The 19,325-nt window shown below is 37.3% G+C and overlaps 2 protein-coding genes across 3 annotated transcripts in view; both read left to right on the top strand.

The window, feature by feature from the left end:
- LOC109384651 (eukaryotic translation initiation factor 3 subunit F-like) overlaps positions 1–7,116 on the top strand; it is a 38,490-nt gene extending 31,374 nt beyond the window's left edge. Inside the window, exon 3 of the mRNA XM_019646179.1 lies at positions 6,967–7,116. Coding sequence (XP_019501724.1) covers positions 6,967–7,091 — 125 coding nt within the window. The 3' untranslated portion in view covers positions 7,092–7,116. The remainder of the gene's footprint in view (positions 1–6,966) is intronic.
- The window catches only part of FRMD6 (FERM domain containing 6), a 38,077-nt gene continuing 25,717 nt past the window's right edge, over positions 6,966–19,325 (top strand). The window contains exons 1-4 of one of the 2 annotated variants that reach the window (XM_019645672.1): positions 6,966–7,211; positions 13,090–13,180; positions 16,048–16,127; positions 17,128–17,204. In XM_019645672.1, coding sequence (XP_019501217.1) covers positions 7,113–7,211; positions 13,090–13,180; positions 16,048–16,127; positions 17,128–17,204 — 347 coding nt within the window. In that variant the 5' untranslated portion in view covers positions 6,966–7,112. Of the gene's footprint in view, positions 7,212–13,089; positions 13,181–16,047; positions 16,152–17,127; positions 17,205–19,325 lie in introns of both variants that reach the window. The other variant, XM_019645664.1, reaches the window with a different exon arrangement.

Genomic DNA, 19,325 nt, shown 5'->3' with positions numbered 1-19,325 from the left:
TTGTTCAGCATCTTAGCTGTAGAGGGCAGTGTCACTGGCCCTCATATGTGGGATCCGAACCGGGGCCCTCTGGCGTCCCAAGCGAGTTCTTAACCATCGCGCCACTCGGCCGGCCCACATTTACTCACTCTTAATTGAGATAATTCTGTGGTTTCAAAATGGCTTTTATAAGCAAATGATCCTTAACAAAAAAAAATCCTCATAATACAGAGCATGCAAACAAATTGGAAATCAGGGATCAGTTGTTTCCAGGTTAATTTTTGTATTTTCAGGTACTAGAATCAAAATACAGGACTGCCAGGAAATGTACTTATGTGAAAAGTATGGCAATACACTGCATTAAAAATTTAAATCTCCAGAAGGCTAACCTTCAAAGCTTTTCTGAAGCCAGAAGCCATTAGCCATTCAGGAGGTTGAAAAATTTGACTTCAGGGTTGAAGACAGATGTCTGAGTTTGATGCTCAATTGCCAACCTTTAGTTGGGAAATGTGTGTGTTAGTAAGAATTGTACTGTGACAGTAAGTCCTCACTTAACATCGTCAATAGGCAATAGGTTCTTGGAAACTGCAACTTTAAGCAAAACAATGTATAATGAAGCCAATTTTACCATAGGCTAATTGAAAGAAACAAGTATTACGTTTCTACAGCATACTTCTGGTCATAAAAACATCACCAAACTTTTAAGTAAAGACCCATAGCACTTCTAATGGTAAACATTGAAATAAATGTGAGTTATTCGTACATTTAAGAAAAGTTAATAAGAACAAATCATTATTTTCCAATCCCCTTATTCCAATTCAGGGTCACAGGTGGCTGGAGCCTATCTGGACAGCTCAGGGCTCAAGGTGGGGACCCACCCTGGACAGGATGCCCTTCCATCGCAGGGCACACTCGATAAAACTGGGCCATTTTAGACAAAGCCAGTTCACCTAACATGCAAATCTTGGGGATGTGGGAAAACACCGGGGTCCCTGGAGAAAACCCATGCAAACATGGGAGAAGTGTGCTGACTTCACACAGACAATGGCCCCAGCTGGGAATCAGTTTTTTGTTCTCATTAATGTAGCAAAATGAGATTGAACAAACCAATGTTATTTGAGGACCTGCTGTCCTTAAAGAACAGTGGATGGTAAAAAGTAGCCCATAAGGACTCTAAGGACACCAGTAGAGCACTGGTTCTCAACAATGGGCGATTTTGCCCCCAGAGAACATTTGGCAGTATCTGGAGATGTTTTGGGTTGTCACAATTGGGAAGTGGGAAGATACTCCTGACATCTAGTGGGTAGAGGCCAGGGATGCTGCTAAACATCCTACAATGCACAGATGGCCCCCCAATACAAAGAATATTTGACCCATAATGTCAATAGTGCTAGGGTTAAGAAATCCTGCTGTAGGGGCCAGCTGAGTGGCGCATTGGTTAAGAGTTGGCTTGGGACACCAGCTCTGAGCAGTAGGGCCCCAGTTCGGATCCCACATGAGGGCCAGTGACACTGCGCCCTCTACAGCTAAGATGGTGAACAACAGCTCGACCTGGAGCTGGGCTGCCGTGAGTCGCCAGCGATGGCGTAGGCTGCAGTGGGGCTGCAGTGGGCTGCCATAAGCTACCGTGTGTGGCTGGCAGCCAGCATGAACTGCCAGCCACTGGCGTGACCTGCTGTCTAATGGCCGGTGAGCGATCTGCTTCACCCAGGAAGAACGCAATGATAATACCAACATGGGCCAGTGAAGTGACGTCCTCCACAACTAGACCGAAGAACAAAAGGACAGCAACTTGTCTGTTCCCCTTCCCTGATTCCACAAGGCTATTTCCCTCCCCCAACTCCCCAATAAAATCTTTAAAAAAAAAAAAAAGAAGTTCAGCTGTAGACTCTTCCTTGTCCACTGACATGTGTATAGTAAGCCAAACACCCAACATTTAATGAGCTTATACTATGTGTTTGCCATTGGAGATTTTAAAAATTATATATGTATGTATTAGCTAGTGACTCTGCTCTAAGAAGATCTAAGTAGAGGAGATAGACAAGAAAAGTAACAAGTATTAGTTACTGCACTGTTAGCATAGACATGGTGCTTTGTGATAACAAAGAATATTTGCACAAATGAGTTCTCCAACAGGCAGAACTTCTGAGTATGGATTAGTCACAGGATCAGCCCAGATTCAAGGGGAGGGGAACTAGAGCCCACCTCTCAATGGGAGCATGGCAAAGAGTTTATGATTTTCTTTAATATGCTGTAAGTATAAGTTAATAAGAGCACCTGGCACATAGTAAGTAAATAGTAAATGTTAGCTATGATGAGTGCCGTTATTTTACCTTTTCTGAACAGTAGATGAACCTTGGCATTTACTGTTCCCTCTACTTGGGAAACTCTTCCCTGGGATGGATGGTTGGATGGATGAATGGATGGATGGACGGACGGACGGACAAACGGATGGAAAGAAGGAAGGAAGAAATGGACATCACTCTCTTAGTTCTGGTATCTGTTCAAATATCAATCAGAGTTGCTTCTCCTGATTACCCTATATGAAATAGCATCCACACTACCATCTTGCCTCCATCAACTCTCTCACTTACTCTAGCTTTATTTTTTCTTCATAGTACATATCACCATCTACATTATGTATTTATTGTCTGTCTTCATTAGAGTAGAGCATTTGTTTTGTTCAGTGCTGTATACTCATCACCCAACTCTTGGCACATAGTAGGTGTTTAATGCATATATGGTGAATGAATAAATGAATGAACCAAAAAACCCCAACTCATTTACTAAAGGCATTTTGACATAACTTTTAGGATACAATGCATTGAAAGACTATGTGCATTCATTTCAAAATGACCTTAGCCACAGTATTCATACTTAATGCTGCCATCAGTTATGCTCCCATGAGAGCTGACCATCAGAGTATGTGTGCTCTTGAGAAGCACGGACAGTATCATCATCTTAAGCTTCTTGGCAGTGGTGCATCCCTAAGTGGATGATGAACTCATGGGTGTAGAGGGCACACCTTCCACTGCTTTTGTATTCTGCTTCTCAGCAAATAAATATTACAGTATTGTATATTTAACTTGAGCATCATAAATGTCTAATGATTAGATCAGAAGATAGGACTCTGGAATCCAGTTTTCCAAGATAATTTCTCACCTTGTTTTTGTTAGGTAATGAAGATACCTTATTGACTGTTGAAATATACCTACTCAACATGCTTGCCTTATAGTAATCTTCTTATCAAATTACCATCTTCTCACTTTTTCTAGAAATGAGAATCCCTCTTTGCCTCCGTTCAAAGTGAGACTACTCTATAGGTAGGAAATTTCTGGTGACCTAGGTTTGTTTGTTTTTTCTTTTTAAAAAAATGTTAAATGCTGTTAGATATACAGGAGTTGCAAAGATTAAGTAGAGTTCCTATAGACCCCACATGTACCCACTTTCCCCTCTTGTTAACTCTTACATGACTGAGGCACATTTGTCACAACTAATGAACCAATATTGCTATATTATAATGAACTAAAGTCCATGCTATATTCCAGGGTGACACAGTTTTAAAGGCTATTTCCAATAATTTCTAAAAAGTGGAAATCAGTATGTAATGTACACACCAGGTAGTGGCTTCCTGATTCTTAAAAGAAACAAAGTAACTTTGTAACCCATGGTTCTCATCAGGAAATAAAGGGCTTATAATAATGTGGGTTTAACATCCGAGTGTAGGAATCTTATAGCTTAACATTTTATTTGTAAATTGGATATTAGTCAAGGTGGCAGGATGGAGTTTAATCACTATTAAAGCTGTTTTGTTGTTGTTTGGAAAAACATGATACTATGACATGGTTCGTTCTTTGTAGATAATCTGTCCTAAGATCACTGGACAGAAAAGGGCTGCCCTGGAATAGGGAACATGCCCTCCTGGGACTCAGTGGGGACTCAGTATAGGACACAGAAGAAGCACCATTGGGTAAGAGGCTAATTTCTGCAATTCAGATTGGTACCAATTTAATTTAATTCTTTTCTTCAGGACTATCCAATTTAAGATTTAATTTTGTACCAAAACATATTAGAGAGATCGTTATTTTGCTGCTTCAGGGGAACCTTTTAATCAGCTTTAGTGCAATCCTGAGTAAAGTAAAAATTTTATCCTATCTCTCTTTTAGGGCTTTTCTCGTTTGCCATCCTCAAAGCAGAAAAAGCAGCAGCGAAGCAGTACTCCTTCTTAAAGACTCTGCTTTTATTAAATTTTCTTCAATAATCCTCTTCCAGCCTTTCTTTTTACTGCATTATTTGAACCATAAAATAAATAAAAATTGTACTCAAATGAAAATTTAAAATTAATGAAGCTTTGAAACATCCCAAATCTTGGAATATATTTTTTCCCTAGTTTATTTTTTAAATTCTAGAAAGTAGGCCTGTAGAAATACCCACTTTAATTGGTTTAATTAGAAATGGAAAATTATAGGAGTAACTCAATTTGAGGTGTACATTTAAATAAGAAGAATTATACTGGGATTAATATCATTTAAGGGTTTGAATTTAAATAAGATGTGTTTAAGTATAGCTTGTAATTTCTTCTTGAAAAGTTTTAATAGAGAGGAGGCCTAAGTGTTGGAATATATCAATATATAGGGGAAATTTTGCCATGAAATATAATACTTGACAAGGAAATCATTTTAGAACTGTGTTTCTTCAATGGTATGATGAAGAATATTATTCTACAGCATTTTAATAGATATGTCTTGGGGGTGTGTGTGTGGGGGGGAGGGGCGTATTCTCTGCCCGAGTAAGTTTGAGAAATATTAAGATAAACAAATTTAAGGAGTTGCCCGCATGACTTCTCAGAGCCTCCAACGTTTTCTGAATTTTTAAGAGAGGGCATGTATAGTGTACCCTATCTCCCCAACTTATTTATCCCTAGATACCTAATAACATTTTTCGGGAAAATGTTTTGAGTATACATACACGTAATCTGTTTTAGGAATTTATACCTTTGAAAAAGTTGAGGACTTGTTTTTCTCAGCTATAGGGATGATGTGATATCATTCACACATGTTGCTTCTCCCAGTTCTATACTTTCAAGATATTTTCCCGGTGTTTATTATGAAGGCATTATAACCCTGTGCTCACTATCTTCCTTCCGTTAACTAAAGCGTGATTTCCAAATATGACTGCATGTCAGATATGCCTGAGCTTTTTTAAAAGATTAAGATTCCTGGGCCCTGACCCTGGAGATTCTAATTGAGTAGAGATGTCACTGTGCTCAGGATTCGGGATTTACTTTAAACATCCAGGTGATTCTGATGCTGCCAGCACTGGTACTACAATTGGTGCTTTGGAACTATTGAATTAAAAGTGTGCATGTTTTAGATGGGTAATTGGATTGAGGTGCCGTTAGTGTGTGGTCACAGAACACATGGGTTAACCAACCCGTACTGGAGACCTCCAGTAACCCTCTTGGGTGATGTGCTGGCCACAACCTAATGTGAAACAATTGCTATTATCCTTTAAGTAAAGCAGAGTACCCCTAAGGGAGCTTTTCGTCACCTTCCTAAGAAGGAAGTACTGTGTATAAGACTACCACTTGAGTAGCTTCCTTGTGGATGGTATTTTATTTACACTTTAAAAAAGAAGTACTAGTTTATACTTACTCATGGTGCCATCTAAGAATATATTCTCTCCCGTTCTTCTGCTGATAACAGAGGGACATTTAACCGTAAGAAGTAAATACACCAAGATTCTATCTCATTTACATTTTGATTTATGTGAGCACTGATAATAGCTTTTCTACTAAAACTATATGGTTATATTTTCTGCCTGGTATAACAATTACATGTTCCTGGAAATTCTCTTTTCGCAACCTGCAAATATAGCTGGAAAGGAACAATATAAATAATTAGTAATGGTTGCAGAGGCAACTAGTCTTAACCTATCTTGATTGAATAATGTTCTGTTGGTAATAATATATGATATGAAACAACTAGACACAGCAGTTAAAAGTAGGAAATACCCACCACTGTTTTAAAATTATTCTGCAAGACCTTGCCAATGCAGTGAGGCATGAAACAGAAATAAAAGTTGTAATTATTGAAATTTGGAGACAAATTTTTCATTACGTGCAAACAAAATCATATGCATTGAAAACCTGAGAAAAGTTAAAAAATAAAATTAATATGTTTAATCAACTGATTAGATATCAGAGGTATCCAAAATCCACATTCCTTTGTATACAAACATGGTTTAATATCGTATACAGTCTTGTTATTTCTATTTACTTTATTGGTTCACAGTGAAATAACAAATAGAAAAATTATTTGCGTTGTCAGGTTAGAGAATCAGGTGAGAGAGCAGTGCCATAAAAACTAAGGGAGAAAAATGTTGTAAGGAGGGCTTAACCACCATAGTGAACGCCATGGAGACATTAGGATTCAATGAAAGTGAATCTTATGGATGCTCTGCTGGTCTGGAGATCACTGGCTTCCTTGGTCAGAGCCATGTTGGTGACGTAAAGGAAAAGGAAGCCAGACCCAAGTGGTTGAAGAAGGAATGTAATGTAAGAGCCAAGACATTTGTTTGAGTTTGTAATTGGAAAAAAAAAAAGTTTCAGAATTCTGTTGCTGTTGCTCTTTTGTCATTTTGTTTATTTTCAGAACCCTTCATTATTTTCCACATGAGACTAGAAACTCCCAAAGGCAGGCTCTGCTTCTGTGAGCCCAGCAGTGCATGATACTGCCTGGAATGTGTGAGGCACTCGCTGGCTCGATGTTTAATTCATGACTGCAAATGAAAGTTTGAAAACGGGATAGGGGGCAAAATACAGAATACATTTCAGGGCATTCTCATGTATTCCACTAGGTGGCCCTTGCTTTGAGCCATGCTGCTGTCCCTATGCCAACTGGAGTAGTTAGGCTGCTGCCTCACCTTCCTGTCTCTCCTCCCCAATTTCGCTGCCTTTATTCATGGCCTGCTTTGGGCTTCTTTACAGCTATGAGACCTACGGAGTGGAACCCCGCGAGGCTTCTCCTGTAGGGCGTGTGATGAGGAGGAGAGTTTGGCTTTGGAGTGCTCGGAACCAGAGGAAGTGCCGAGGACTCGGAGCCCAGCCCTGACCGTGAGAGAGCCCCCACACAATGAACAAACTGAGCTTCCACAACAACAGAGTCATGCAAGACCGCCGGAGTGTGTGTATTTTCCTCCCCAACGACGAGTCTCTGAACATCATCATAAATGTGAGTAGATCCCACTTTAGAAACGTTTAAATAATTGTGTGCCCACCATTGACCACAGTCAAGTTCTGACTTGGTTAAGGGTGAAATCATTACAGAGTAAGGCCGTTAATAATGTGGTGGATTGGGATAGTAAAGTAGCCTACACAGGTATAAACTTTGAATTACGGCCTAAGTGCACCTGCCTTCAACGTTCTCTCGCCTGGGGTAGAATTAGAGAATTTTAGTTACTATATGTTATAGAAAAACAAACTCTTGGCTACTTTGAAACATTTTATTGAAATGTAATTTTTATTGATATGTAATATGAATTTGCCATTTAAAGACTTTTGAGGGGCCGGCCGAGTGGCTCAGTTGGTTAAGAACTCACTCAAGAGTTTGAGCTCTGAGCAACAGCAGTTCAAGTCCAGCCCAAGCTGAGCAGCCGCTGAGCTGCCAACAGGTAGCAGGATGGCTCAGCTCAAAAAAAACAAAAAAGACTTTTGAGTTGTGCCTGCACACATGAAATGGTAGTAATTGGCTAGCTTTTTAATAGGCATCTTGATCGTTGTTTTAATAGTAACCTAAACCTAGCCATTTTCAAGAATACGCTGTCTGTGCCTTTGAGGACCAAGATGTTTCTTATGAGTCAGAGTTGACTCTATTAGTTAACCTGAACACTGAGGAATATGACACTGTTTTTTTTTAACTTTTAAAATTAGGTTATAATTTTTACATGCAGCGAAGCCTAGGAATCCTAAGTGTGCAGCTCAGTGAATTTTTACAAATGTGTACATCCATATAACCATCATTCAGCTTGAGATATAGTACATTTCCAGCACCCCAGAAAGACCTTTTGAATCTTCCTAGTCAAAAATCTCTACCCAAAGGGTAACAACTATTCCCACCTCGATCACATAGAGTAATTTTGCTTGTTTCTGAACTTCATGCCACTGAAACTATGCGGCGTGTTCTCTTTTGTATGTGGCTTCTTTCATTCAACTTTTGGCCTATGAAATTCATCCATTCTATTGCATGGAACAATAATTCATTTTCATTGTTATATAATATTCCATTCTGTAAATATACCCAATTTCTTTGTTCAACTATTGTTGATGGACATTGGGTTATTTTAAGTTTGGGACTGTGTTGAATACAAATTTTGTGAACATTTTGTGTGTATGCACATATGTATACATTTCTGGGCTTATACCCAAGAGTGGAATTGTGGATCCCAAGGTATACATATGTTTAGTTTTGGTACAGCCTACCAAACAATTTTATGGTGATCAATATCACGCCCAGCATTTTTCAGCCCCTCTCTTTATTATCACCTTTCATATTCTTCCACTGGTTGTATTGTGATGGAATTAAGGAAAAAATGCTGGAATGCATGCCTTGAATTAGTTTTTTTGTTATATGCTACTATATTTTTAACCCAATTGCTGTATAAAAGAATATTTCTAAATGTTACACTGAATATATATGACATTTAAATAGCCCCATTAAAAAGTTTAGCTAGTAAAAGTTTCTGCTTATTACCATAATTATTTTGGCTTTGTTCCGACAATCACCACAGTTTCTTGATTTACTTAAGAAGCACTTCTCTCAGTTCCGTTTCTGTCTTTTCACCCGGTGGCACATGTACACATGTGTCTGTGTGTGTGTACACACACATACAGGATATGGAACAAAGCCTTGCTGCTCACAGGTAGGTGGAAGGAAGCCCAAACTGACTTCATGAGGAAAGCTAAGAACTGACTGCAGTTTTCTAAGAAATTCATTTGCACTAAGATCTCAGGTGAGGAAGAGAATTATGGAGAACAGATTGGAAGATAGCCAATCCATTCTTGTAGATCAGTGGTTTTAAAACTTTAATGGACACCAGAATTATTTGGGGAGCTTGTTAAATATTCAGACCATGGTACTCCACTCCTTCGAGATGCCAGTGTAGGAAGTCTAGGATAGGACATGGGAATCTGCCTTTAACAAGCTCCCCTAAACAGGCACTGTACATCCTGGGAACTCTCAAGCCAGACAGCAAAGACCTTTATAGCAGCACCACCTAGTTTCTTTAACTCCGCAGACTGTTTACTGGATTGTGGTTTTGACATGAGGTCAGTGGCCTAGCCTTTAGAACAGTACATGATCCATAGTAAATGCACATAAATGGTGGTAGTTGTTAGTAATGATAATTATCATTACCATTGTTCAGAAATGTTCTAAGATTATTCATATTTTGACTCTATACTTGACTAGTTTTGTGACCTTTGGGCAAGTTGCTTAAGCTCACTCACTTTCCTCACTTGTAAAAGCAACTTGTCTAGTACCTAGCACATCGTAGGCATTCAATTTAAATTAGCTCCCTTTCTGCCTTTCCTTTATGAAGAATAATTCAGGGGCCGTATGATAGTGAGAAGACATGAATGTACTTAAAACGCACAGACCTGAATTCAAATCCCACTGCTGAGTGACTTTTGGAAAGTTCATTAAACCTCCCTCTGCTTCAGTAGATTCATTTATAAAATGGAAACTGTAGCTATGGTACAGAATGGTTGTGAGAATCAAGGGTTAGCACATCGCATAATTCCCGGCACATATGTAGTAGCTGCTATTATTATTTTAATTCCTTTCTCAGAGATTAATTTTATACTTCGTCAATTCCCTTCTTTTGCAAAATTAGTAGAATTCTTACAGGATTGTCAGGAATGTGAGCATGGACAGTAAAGCCACATATCAATATCATGATTAGGAGGGGCCTTGGTAGAAATCACTACTCCACGACTTACTCTGCAAACCGTGGGTAAATTAGATTTTTTGCTACAGTTTCCTCATCTATAAAGTGGAGATAATCTTACTGTCCTCACAGGGACCGTGCGGGGATTGAAAGATAATGTGCATAAAGTGCTTATTGCAGTGCCTGGCACCTGAGCAAGCTCAGTAAATGAGCACTTCATAGAGTAGTACTTGTTTTCATTTCTTTGAGCTCATTTCATTAGGGTGCTCTGTTCATGAAATTCAAATGGAGAGTTTGAACCCCATGGAGGCCTGTTATTCCAGGGCATGTAGACTCCCCTGGGAGTCCCCTGTGGCCTCCATACTCCTCTCTAGAAGCCATGGGCACCAAAGGAGGGAGGGGCTGGGTTAAGCGGTATGCAAGCCCCTCACCGCTAGGAAGCCAGTTCATGGTTGCCAAAGTCCTGTCTGTGTTATTTTTGTATTCAGAAAATAGCAGTTGGTATTTGTAGAATTGTGGTATAACAAATTAACTGCAGCAAAAACTATTTCATTAATGGTTTCATTTTTTTTTCATCAGTTCTAAATAGTTTTTAAGCAAAGAAAGTTTGTTCCCTGACAAGTGTAATTGATAGAATTTTGTCTTTCTACATGTAGCGTAAATTTAGTGTTTTGGTCATTCGGAATTCTCCATGAGTTGAATTAAACGGGTTGTTTTAAATGATTTTAATCATCAGATAAATATTAAATATGGAAACTTAGACGATTTTGGAAATAAAATCATGGTAAATGGAAGAACCACAGAAATTTTGTGTGATAGAAATTGTGGCCAAGAGTTTATACCTCTTCACTAAGATTAGAGTGAACAGCTCTTTTTTCCTGGAACATATTTTAAACATTCTTTCTCAATAACAAACCATTGACATTTAGGATCCAATACTGTTTTTATTAAAAATTTCCATATAGAGTATATTTTAAATAATGCTTTCATTCTTATTCTTAATACCTCATACTCTATAGCACTTTTTAAAGTTCCAATTGCTCCTGATGAATTAAAGAACTTGAAATATTTCACGATCCGCTAAACTGTAGCCTTAGAGACCCCTAACATGCCAACACAAAAACCTCAAGCCTGTTTTCACAGCAGGTAAGACTTGAGAGCAATAGCCTTACTTAATTGCAGTTTCTCAACAAGAACATTGTACTTACTTGGTAGTTGTTGAAGAGCTTTATCAGTAGGCTCCAAATACTTGATTCACACTAGCGGAATAATACTAATTATGTGGGATGTATGGAGGAAATAATGTGCAGCGTTACACTGTTACAGTGTGTGAACAACAGTTACACAATACAACATAGTTTATTTTATATACGCTTCATGGTTTTCCATTAACTTTTGATCACCTTTTATCCTGAGTGCTTTGTATATGACATTTTAAAATACAGTCAAAACTAAGGACTTAAGGTGCCCTGGACTGGATGACATTTTAAGTCTCAAATTTGTAGTGTATAGTTGAGTTGTATATAACATATGATACTTTTCCCTTTATCGTTCTGTTCATTTAAACTTCTTTGTAAAGTGGAATTATGGTAATATAGAATTCAAAATCCAAAGGCTTTTCAATGAACGAAGATGATAATGATTTCCCACTGGCAAATGTATTCTCCCAGTTGGGTTGGTGGGTTTGCATTAATACATTTCCCCTAAATTCTTGAATGACACATTTATAAAATGACCTGCTCAGTGGGTCAGAGAGTGGTCTGTAGTCGTGGAACTGAACGAAGAGGAGGGAGCCCACAGAGAAATCAGATTCCTGGCTTTCATTCATCAAACATTTACTGAGTGCTTACTACTATATGTCCTGAATATAAAATGAAGCACTATCCCAGCTTCATTGAGTTCCTGGTGCTTCTAAGCAGCTGACTTTGTGCTACTCTGGCCTTACATAAATACCTTTTGCACTTCCCAGTGGATAAGGTGCTTCAGATCAGGTGCCATTTAGTAGTCAATGTGGAAAAGAGTAGTAAACCTATTTTCCTTACTCCATCTGTCCTTATCACCATTCTGAATTGTTTGGCTTTCAATTATCGAGGAATCTCAGCATGTTTTTATTTTATTCCGAATCTGAGGTATGATAGATTATTAAGGCATGATAAAAAGTCACTAATTCAGAATTAACTAATTTAGAATTTATAATTAAAACTGTAACTGGCACCATTATCATTGAAAACAGAATTTGCAAGTTACAGTACAAATGAGAGGGGAAATGCCATGCATTTGATAAACTGTCAATATTGCACATATTTTAATATGCACATATAAAAATATAATACACAAATGAACAAAGCTGTGAGTTGTTGCCTTTGCCACTACGAGCTCCATGACTTGAAGCTGTTCGGGTTTTATTTTCTACTTCTATAAAATGAAGAAATTGTTCTGTATGGTCTCTTAAAGTCAGTCTCAACTCTGGTAAGCTTTAGTGATTCCAAATTCAACAAGACAGACTCAGCAGAATCACTTTCCCCCAAAACACTTCATTAAACATTGGAGAAGTCTTAAAACATATATTTTAAAGACTACTTTATCATCCAACATGTGAGTTTTCAGAATATTTGTTCCAAATAGGGTTTTATGATATTTGAATTATATTAAAATTCAGAAAAGGAACCTGGTGTAGGTACTTAAAAGATGTAAGACAGTGAAATGATTAATTAAATAAATAAGAGCTAGGAATTAATTCATTGAACAGTGGCCATCAAGTGTTTTGCTTAGACCATCAAGAATACTTTCTTATCAAGTTACTTGCCAAATTAATTCCTTTTATAATTGAGTAGGCTGTTTTGGGTCCCTTCTGGAAAATTTATCACACACTATGGATATAGACTAAGGCCTTGTCTCCATGTATCCTAAGATTTATGGGTCTTGTACAAGATTGCATTGGGACTTTATTACCATGTTGTAAAAATTTGTTATAATCATTCTTAAACCACAGCCACAGATTAAAGTCAATGATTTCCATAAACCAATAGTTGTTTTGCTCATGTCAACTTGTCCTTTCAAGGAATATATTTAGGATACATTAAATTGCCCAATTGTGCCTCATTGTGTGGACTTGGTTGAGTTATTATCTCAAATTGTGTTTTTTGCTTTGTCTTGTTCCTACAGGTTAAAATTCTGTGTCACCAGTTGCTGGTCCAGGTGTGTGATCTACTCAGGCTAAAGGACTGTCACCTCTTTGGACTCAGTGTCATACAGAGTAAGTCTTACTTCCATCTTTGATGTATTTAGCCAATTATCCCCAAGGAAATGACATTTTATAGCTGTAACTTAAATTGGGCATATGTTATAAAATTGTGATTGTGAAAATACCCATAAACAGATCATCATTTTTAGTATTCATTTTTAGACTTAACTCTGTGTATTTCCTATAAGATTTAGAATTTTAGGTCATATATTTATTATAGTTTGAACTTAAAAATTGTATCCTCTTTAGGAGTCTGGATTTTATGTGTTTGCTCTTTTATGTTTTAATGACCCAAGCTTGATATTTTTGTTTCCTTGCACAGAGGAACAGCTGGTGCTAGTAGGAAATTAGCTTGGATGTTTTTGTAATTTAATTTGTATTATAATTTTTGACATTAAAAGGAATTTAGACATAATAAAACTGACTTTCCTCTATTCAGTTCACTTGCTATGAATTATATAAGGCAATCTATAATTTAGTCTTATTTTGTGTTTTTCCCTCCTTGCCCCTTCTCTTTTTTTCCAGTCATAGTATATGTCTTTGAGATATGGGATCAGTGTCTTCTATGCTTTATGTGGAGAAGATTTTCAAGTAAAGGTCTTCATATAAGCACTCTCGCCCCATAATACCTTAGTTAGAGTTAAGTTCCCAGGGTTTTACCTATAGCCATTCCTTACAAGCTTTCTTTTTTCAAATCACATTTTTACATTTTCCTAACTTAGTCTTCTAGATGCCAGAAACCTTTCATGTCTTTGTTCAGTTTTTCAAGGAGACTTTTTGTGGAATGTTCTATACCTGAATAAGAATTATTTTCTGCTACGGGCATTTGTTTAAATTTAAAGGCTTATGATATCTTGAGACTGGCTAGTACGGTAAGATGCTTAGATCTGTCAGGTTGGAAAATATATCATGATCACCTGGTAAACAAGGCCCTTCTCCAAAATGTGAACTGCTTTCAGTTGTCTTAATTTTAGGCGAGGCCAGAGAGCGTGGAGCAGGGAACACATCGGGAGCCAATGAATCAACCATTTGCCCTTCAGTTTCTTCCTGTGGTAGTTAAAGCAATAAAAACACAAATGCCGGCTCCATCCTTGTGTTAATACATGCCTCAGTCATTCTTCCAAGAAAGAGTCTGGGAAGAATAAGGTGCCCTATAGATTCTAAATAACTTTACTTTTATCCTACACTCAAAGTTCATTCTTCTTACTGCAGCTCCAGCCAGACGGTTGATCTTTGTTGTTCAACAAGTCAGTCTAATAAAACCAGTTTACAGCTTCCTTAGGTTTCAAAATAAGAGTTTTTAAGATGCTCTTTTTAAAAGAGAGATTGTAATATGGCGAAAGAACATTGGAATAGAAATTGGATGACCTGATTCTAATTCTGGTTCTACCACTCGCTAGCTGTGTGGCTTTAGACGTGTCACTCGACTTCTCAGTTTCAGTTTTCTCACATGTCAAACGGAAATTACTGTGCCACCTGCTTTGCAGGATTGATTTGTGCTTAAGAATTCTTAAAGTATAAAGCTCTGGTCAAACTGTCAAATGGTAGAGACATAATGGTACTTTAAAAATAGCTATGTGCTATTAGGGTGAACAGGCTCAGCTCTTTCACTACGTTGATTCTTCAGACAGGAACTCAAGCCAAAAGCAAATCAGATTCAGCAGGAAAGTTGTCTGGTCTTGTCCATTTCATGTTTAATCAGTAGCATATGAGAGATGGGAAATAGAGTTAGTTGATCTGATAAGTGGATTTAAGAAGCATTTTTTTTTTGTCTTTGGGACGTCTTTCTTCTCCCTTTCATTCAAATTAGTTGACTTAATATTGCCATTTATAGACAAAGAGTAGCTTTACCCTTCCTGTTCGCTTATGGCACTTTTCCAGTCAAACGCCAGCATTCAGTCAGGAGTGACAATGTGGTCAAGTATGTTATCGTTGGAGTAGTCAGAGAGACACACTTCCCTTCACGAGTGAGCACATTTTTACGCAGAGCTTTCTGTGAGCCTGTCCCTTTTGTGAGGGTTAGAGAAAAAGGAATACACTTTTTAAAAAAAGACTTAAAACTTTGCACAAGGCATGCTGAAGACTTTTCTTGTGAAATAAATCTCTCTTAAAAGATTTGGGAAGTATGAAGATGTTCATATTTTTTACTAGCTTATTTTCACATGTTGTTCAGATCATTATTACATGGGTGTTTAGCAGTCTCATGTTCTGTTCATCTTAAGAACATCATTCCCTTGAAGAAATATTTTGGCTCCATTCTTGTTTTGCATAAGATTCTTCTTCCCTTCCCACAAGATCAGTCCCAAAGGCAGTGTGAGTAATGGTTTATCATTTTGTCTTGCTGTGTTTTACGCAGAGAACACAAAGGAGAAACAGGCTACTCTTCACAAAGCCCTTGGAAATGGGCGGTTATCATCAATGTTCCCTAATTTCTTATACAGCAGTTAACATGGTGCTTCTGCACCGGATCAATTATTTTGCACCTGTGAGAAGAGTCTTCTGTGAGCTAAATAAAAGCATGTTTTCGTAAGACTGAGTAATGCCCACAGTGTTGGAGGTTAAACTATAAGCTGTATATAATGACCCTAGAAACTAAGTAAAAGCAGGAGTTGGAAACTAATATTTCTTCTAAATATCGCATTTTAATAGTATGTTTTCTGTATTACAAAAGCAAAATAATTCATAAAGAATCTCATCAATGTCTAGCCTACAAAACTTTTTATTTTTTAATGTCTTCTTGAGTTTTCTTGGTAATTTGTGAATTCAGCCTACATTCACAAAATCTTGAGGCCTTTTTAAAAAACCTGTTTCTTTGTATATTTTCTTTTTTTAAAAAACCTAATGTTAAAACACCTTGTCTCCTTTTTTTTTATGTGCAGATAATGAACATGTGTATATGGAGTTGTCACAAAAGCTTTATAAATATTGTCCAAAAGAATGGAAGAAAGAGGCCAGCAAGGTACGACAATACGAAGTCACTTGGGTGAGATTACATTTATGAGCAAAACTATTTTGATTTTCAAAAGGTTTATTTTAGCTATTATACATTAGAAAAGTATCAACATTTTATACAGTCGAGAATGGGAAAGGGAAGTGAATTATATAAGTTCTAAAATGCCGCATTAATGAGGTATTACTAGCTTCTAGCATATAACAGTACATTTTGGATACCTGTTTAAGTAATGTTGAATTACAACTTGTTAGTAGCCTTGAGATAATGTTTTGAAATGTAAAGCACGGAAAAAGTACATGTTCCTCTTCCGTGGCTATGTTAGATGTCAAAATTGATGTTCTAAATATTATTAGCAATTTTTGAACCTACTTTTACTGTCCTTATATTTGTTACTTTATTGTTCTGGTGCCTTTATTTAGTAAGCATCGATTCTATTTACATGGGGGAGAATTCACAGGGAATTTACCTAGTGTTTTTAGGATCACCCTAGTAAGTCAGGAATAAATCATCAGTGTCTCATCCTAGACCCTCCAATTAGTATGTAAGAATTCCTGGAACACACTGGAAGGCTACTTCAAAGCCAACTACAAAGCAAGGAACATGAATGTCTAAATAAACAAACAGCATATTAGAATTTGGTATGTGGAATATCAGAGGAACAAGAGAACATTTGTAATGAGGAGCAAATGGTCACCACAGGGGACAGAGCTGGGAGAGGAGCTAGAGCTCAGCTAGAAATTTCCACTGGCATTTATTTTTATCTTCCCTTATGTTGTCATTGGCATTACAGTGAATGGGTATCAGATAGAGTGATGATGCTTTATAGCTTCCTGCTTTGGCACGAACCTGACAACTGTCTACCCCACTGTAAGGCCAGGCTCATTAGGAATAGATAAAGCCTTTCAGTGTTTAAAAAATATCTTGTAAATAATGGTATTTTGTTACTTTTGAAATCCATTTTTGAAATAACTAAAGATAACTTGATTTTTATGTGCCTTTGTTTCAGGGTATTGACCAATTTGGACCTCCTATGATTATCCACTTCCGAGTGCAGTACTATGTGGAAAATGGCAGATTGATCAGGTATGAGGACAGGGAGAGACTAAACTTTTATTCCCCATTGCACTTCATTTTCTAACATAAATACGCCAAAAAAGTACTTCTAGCCAAGTACTTGTATGTAGTGTTTGTCTCTACCTGCTAGACTATAAATTATGTAAGAGCAGGGATTTTTGATTTTTAAAAAAATCTTTCTGCATGTATCTTCAGTTCCTACAACAGAGGTACAGCATGCCGTCAATACGTATTTGTTGAATGACTGAATGATCATGTTTGACTATTGATGAAAATGTTAATAATATCACCGGCTCACATTTTTTAAACTCCCATGTTTTCAATAACAAATCAGTCACCAAAAGGATATTTTGTTCAAGAAGGAGTTGCATTTTGTGAAGAGTGGAGAAATTGATTGAAGTGTTATATTCGTTGTTGGTGGGGGGTGGGGGAGTCGGGCAGCAGTAAGAGCTCACTCCTGTAAAAACGCATGCGTGTTAATGTAGCTTGGTTTCCTTTTCACTTTGGGGTCTTGCTTCTGTTCTTGGCAGTAGCTTTAAAGCTAAGGTTACACCCAATAGAGTTATCCTGTGAGAATCTTAGATGCAATTTGGCAAGGGCAGGTAATTGATTCTTTTTCTGGAGGTGGCTGCAAGAACGAGTCTATGTTCATGACAGAAACTCAAAATTCACTATTTCAAAAGCTCATTTTATCATTTGCTTAGGAGGATTTAGTGCTGGGAAATGGCAGAGGTGGTTTTGTTGGCTTAGAGAAAATACTAGAAATGTGAACTTTGTGTTTTACTTATTTATTTGAGAAATCCCACGTAAAAGACACTAAGAGACATTTGGCTAATTTGGCTAATGAGTTATACGTGAGATTTGCTCTTAATAGTTACATCATTGCAACATTAAATTTAAAAAGTAAAAAATATTAGTCCATAAAGAATTTTTTAAAAGGTCGAGAAACTTTTTAATGATTCCCAGTTTATATAAAAATTTTTACTCAGTTTACCTGCTGAGTATGGAATACACTAGAAAGAAGGAAAATACATTATTTAGCCACTAATTCACCACCTGGGGCTAATGAACGTTTAATTTATCCCTATAGCTCTGCCCTGTTCCCGAGGGATGAACTAGTGCAAACACTGTGTGGTCAGAAGTATAAAAAGAAGTGCTCTGAAAAGTATTTTGTCCCAAGGGGGAAAAAATTACATAAATGCTTTATTTTTAAACTCTCCATACTTAAGCACGATCTTGGTTAAAATAAACCCTTGTGTTTTTATTATCATCAACTAATGAGCTATGAATCTAGGGTAAACATTCAACCTAAGATAACTGGAAGGCAAATAAGCTCATGAAACACACACACACACACACACACACACACACACACACACACACTTTTGCTTCTTGCATTTTTGCTTTGATCACAAAGGCGTCCTATTTGCCAGTGACTTCCTTTGGAGCTTGACCATAGTTTTTCCTCAGTCAGCGCTTCTTACTCAACGTATTTAATGGGGACTATATTTATTTCTGACCTCAACAGATTGTAATGAGTGCACTATTAGCATTTCCATTTTTGAGGCGTATCATGATTGTCATAACATGTGCTTATAAAAACACACCCATGAAGTAACATCCACTTAATAATAAAAAAATTTTAAAAAGATTTAAGGAAAGCATTTTTTTAGTTCATTCATTCTGAGAGAGGGAAAAAAAAACCCACCATTTATAGCTGAATTTTTTTCTAGATGGTAATATAAACAGAAACATTTTTGAAAGGGCCTTAAAGTATTTATAATGTGCTCAGCTGAGAAAACAAAAAAGAATAGCAAAACGTTCAAGCCCAGATTGGCCCCTCAGATTTGTCCTTAATTTATGTGCTGCCGTGCAGTACAGTGTAACAAAAATATTTTAATACAAACAGCAAATGCCTAGGCTTCTATTGTAATCCTTGTTCAATGAAATAGTTACCATATTAGAGTGGAGCAATTCAGACCTTTTTCCCATTCTCTGAATGAATCCAGTGTCACAGGCCTTAGGAAACGTTGTTTTTGCACCCTGGGTAGTCCAGTGAGGCAGCAGTCGGGTACTCGCTACCACCTCCCCCTTTGCAATGAGTGGGGAGGAGGGGAGGAGGAAAGAGCA

The sequence above is a fragment of the Hipposideros armiger genome, unplaced genomic scaffold, assembly GCF_001890085.2.
Source record: "Hipposideros armiger isolate ML-2016 unplaced genomic scaffold, ASM189008v1 scaffold_5, whole genome shotgun sequence".
Classification (NCBI taxonomy): Eukaryota; Metazoa; Chordata; class Mammalia; order Chiroptera; family Hipposideridae; genus Hipposideros; species Hipposideros armiger.
The sequence above is the reverse complement of the archived record's forward strand: the minus strand, read 5'-3'. Positions and strand labels throughout refer to the sequence as shown.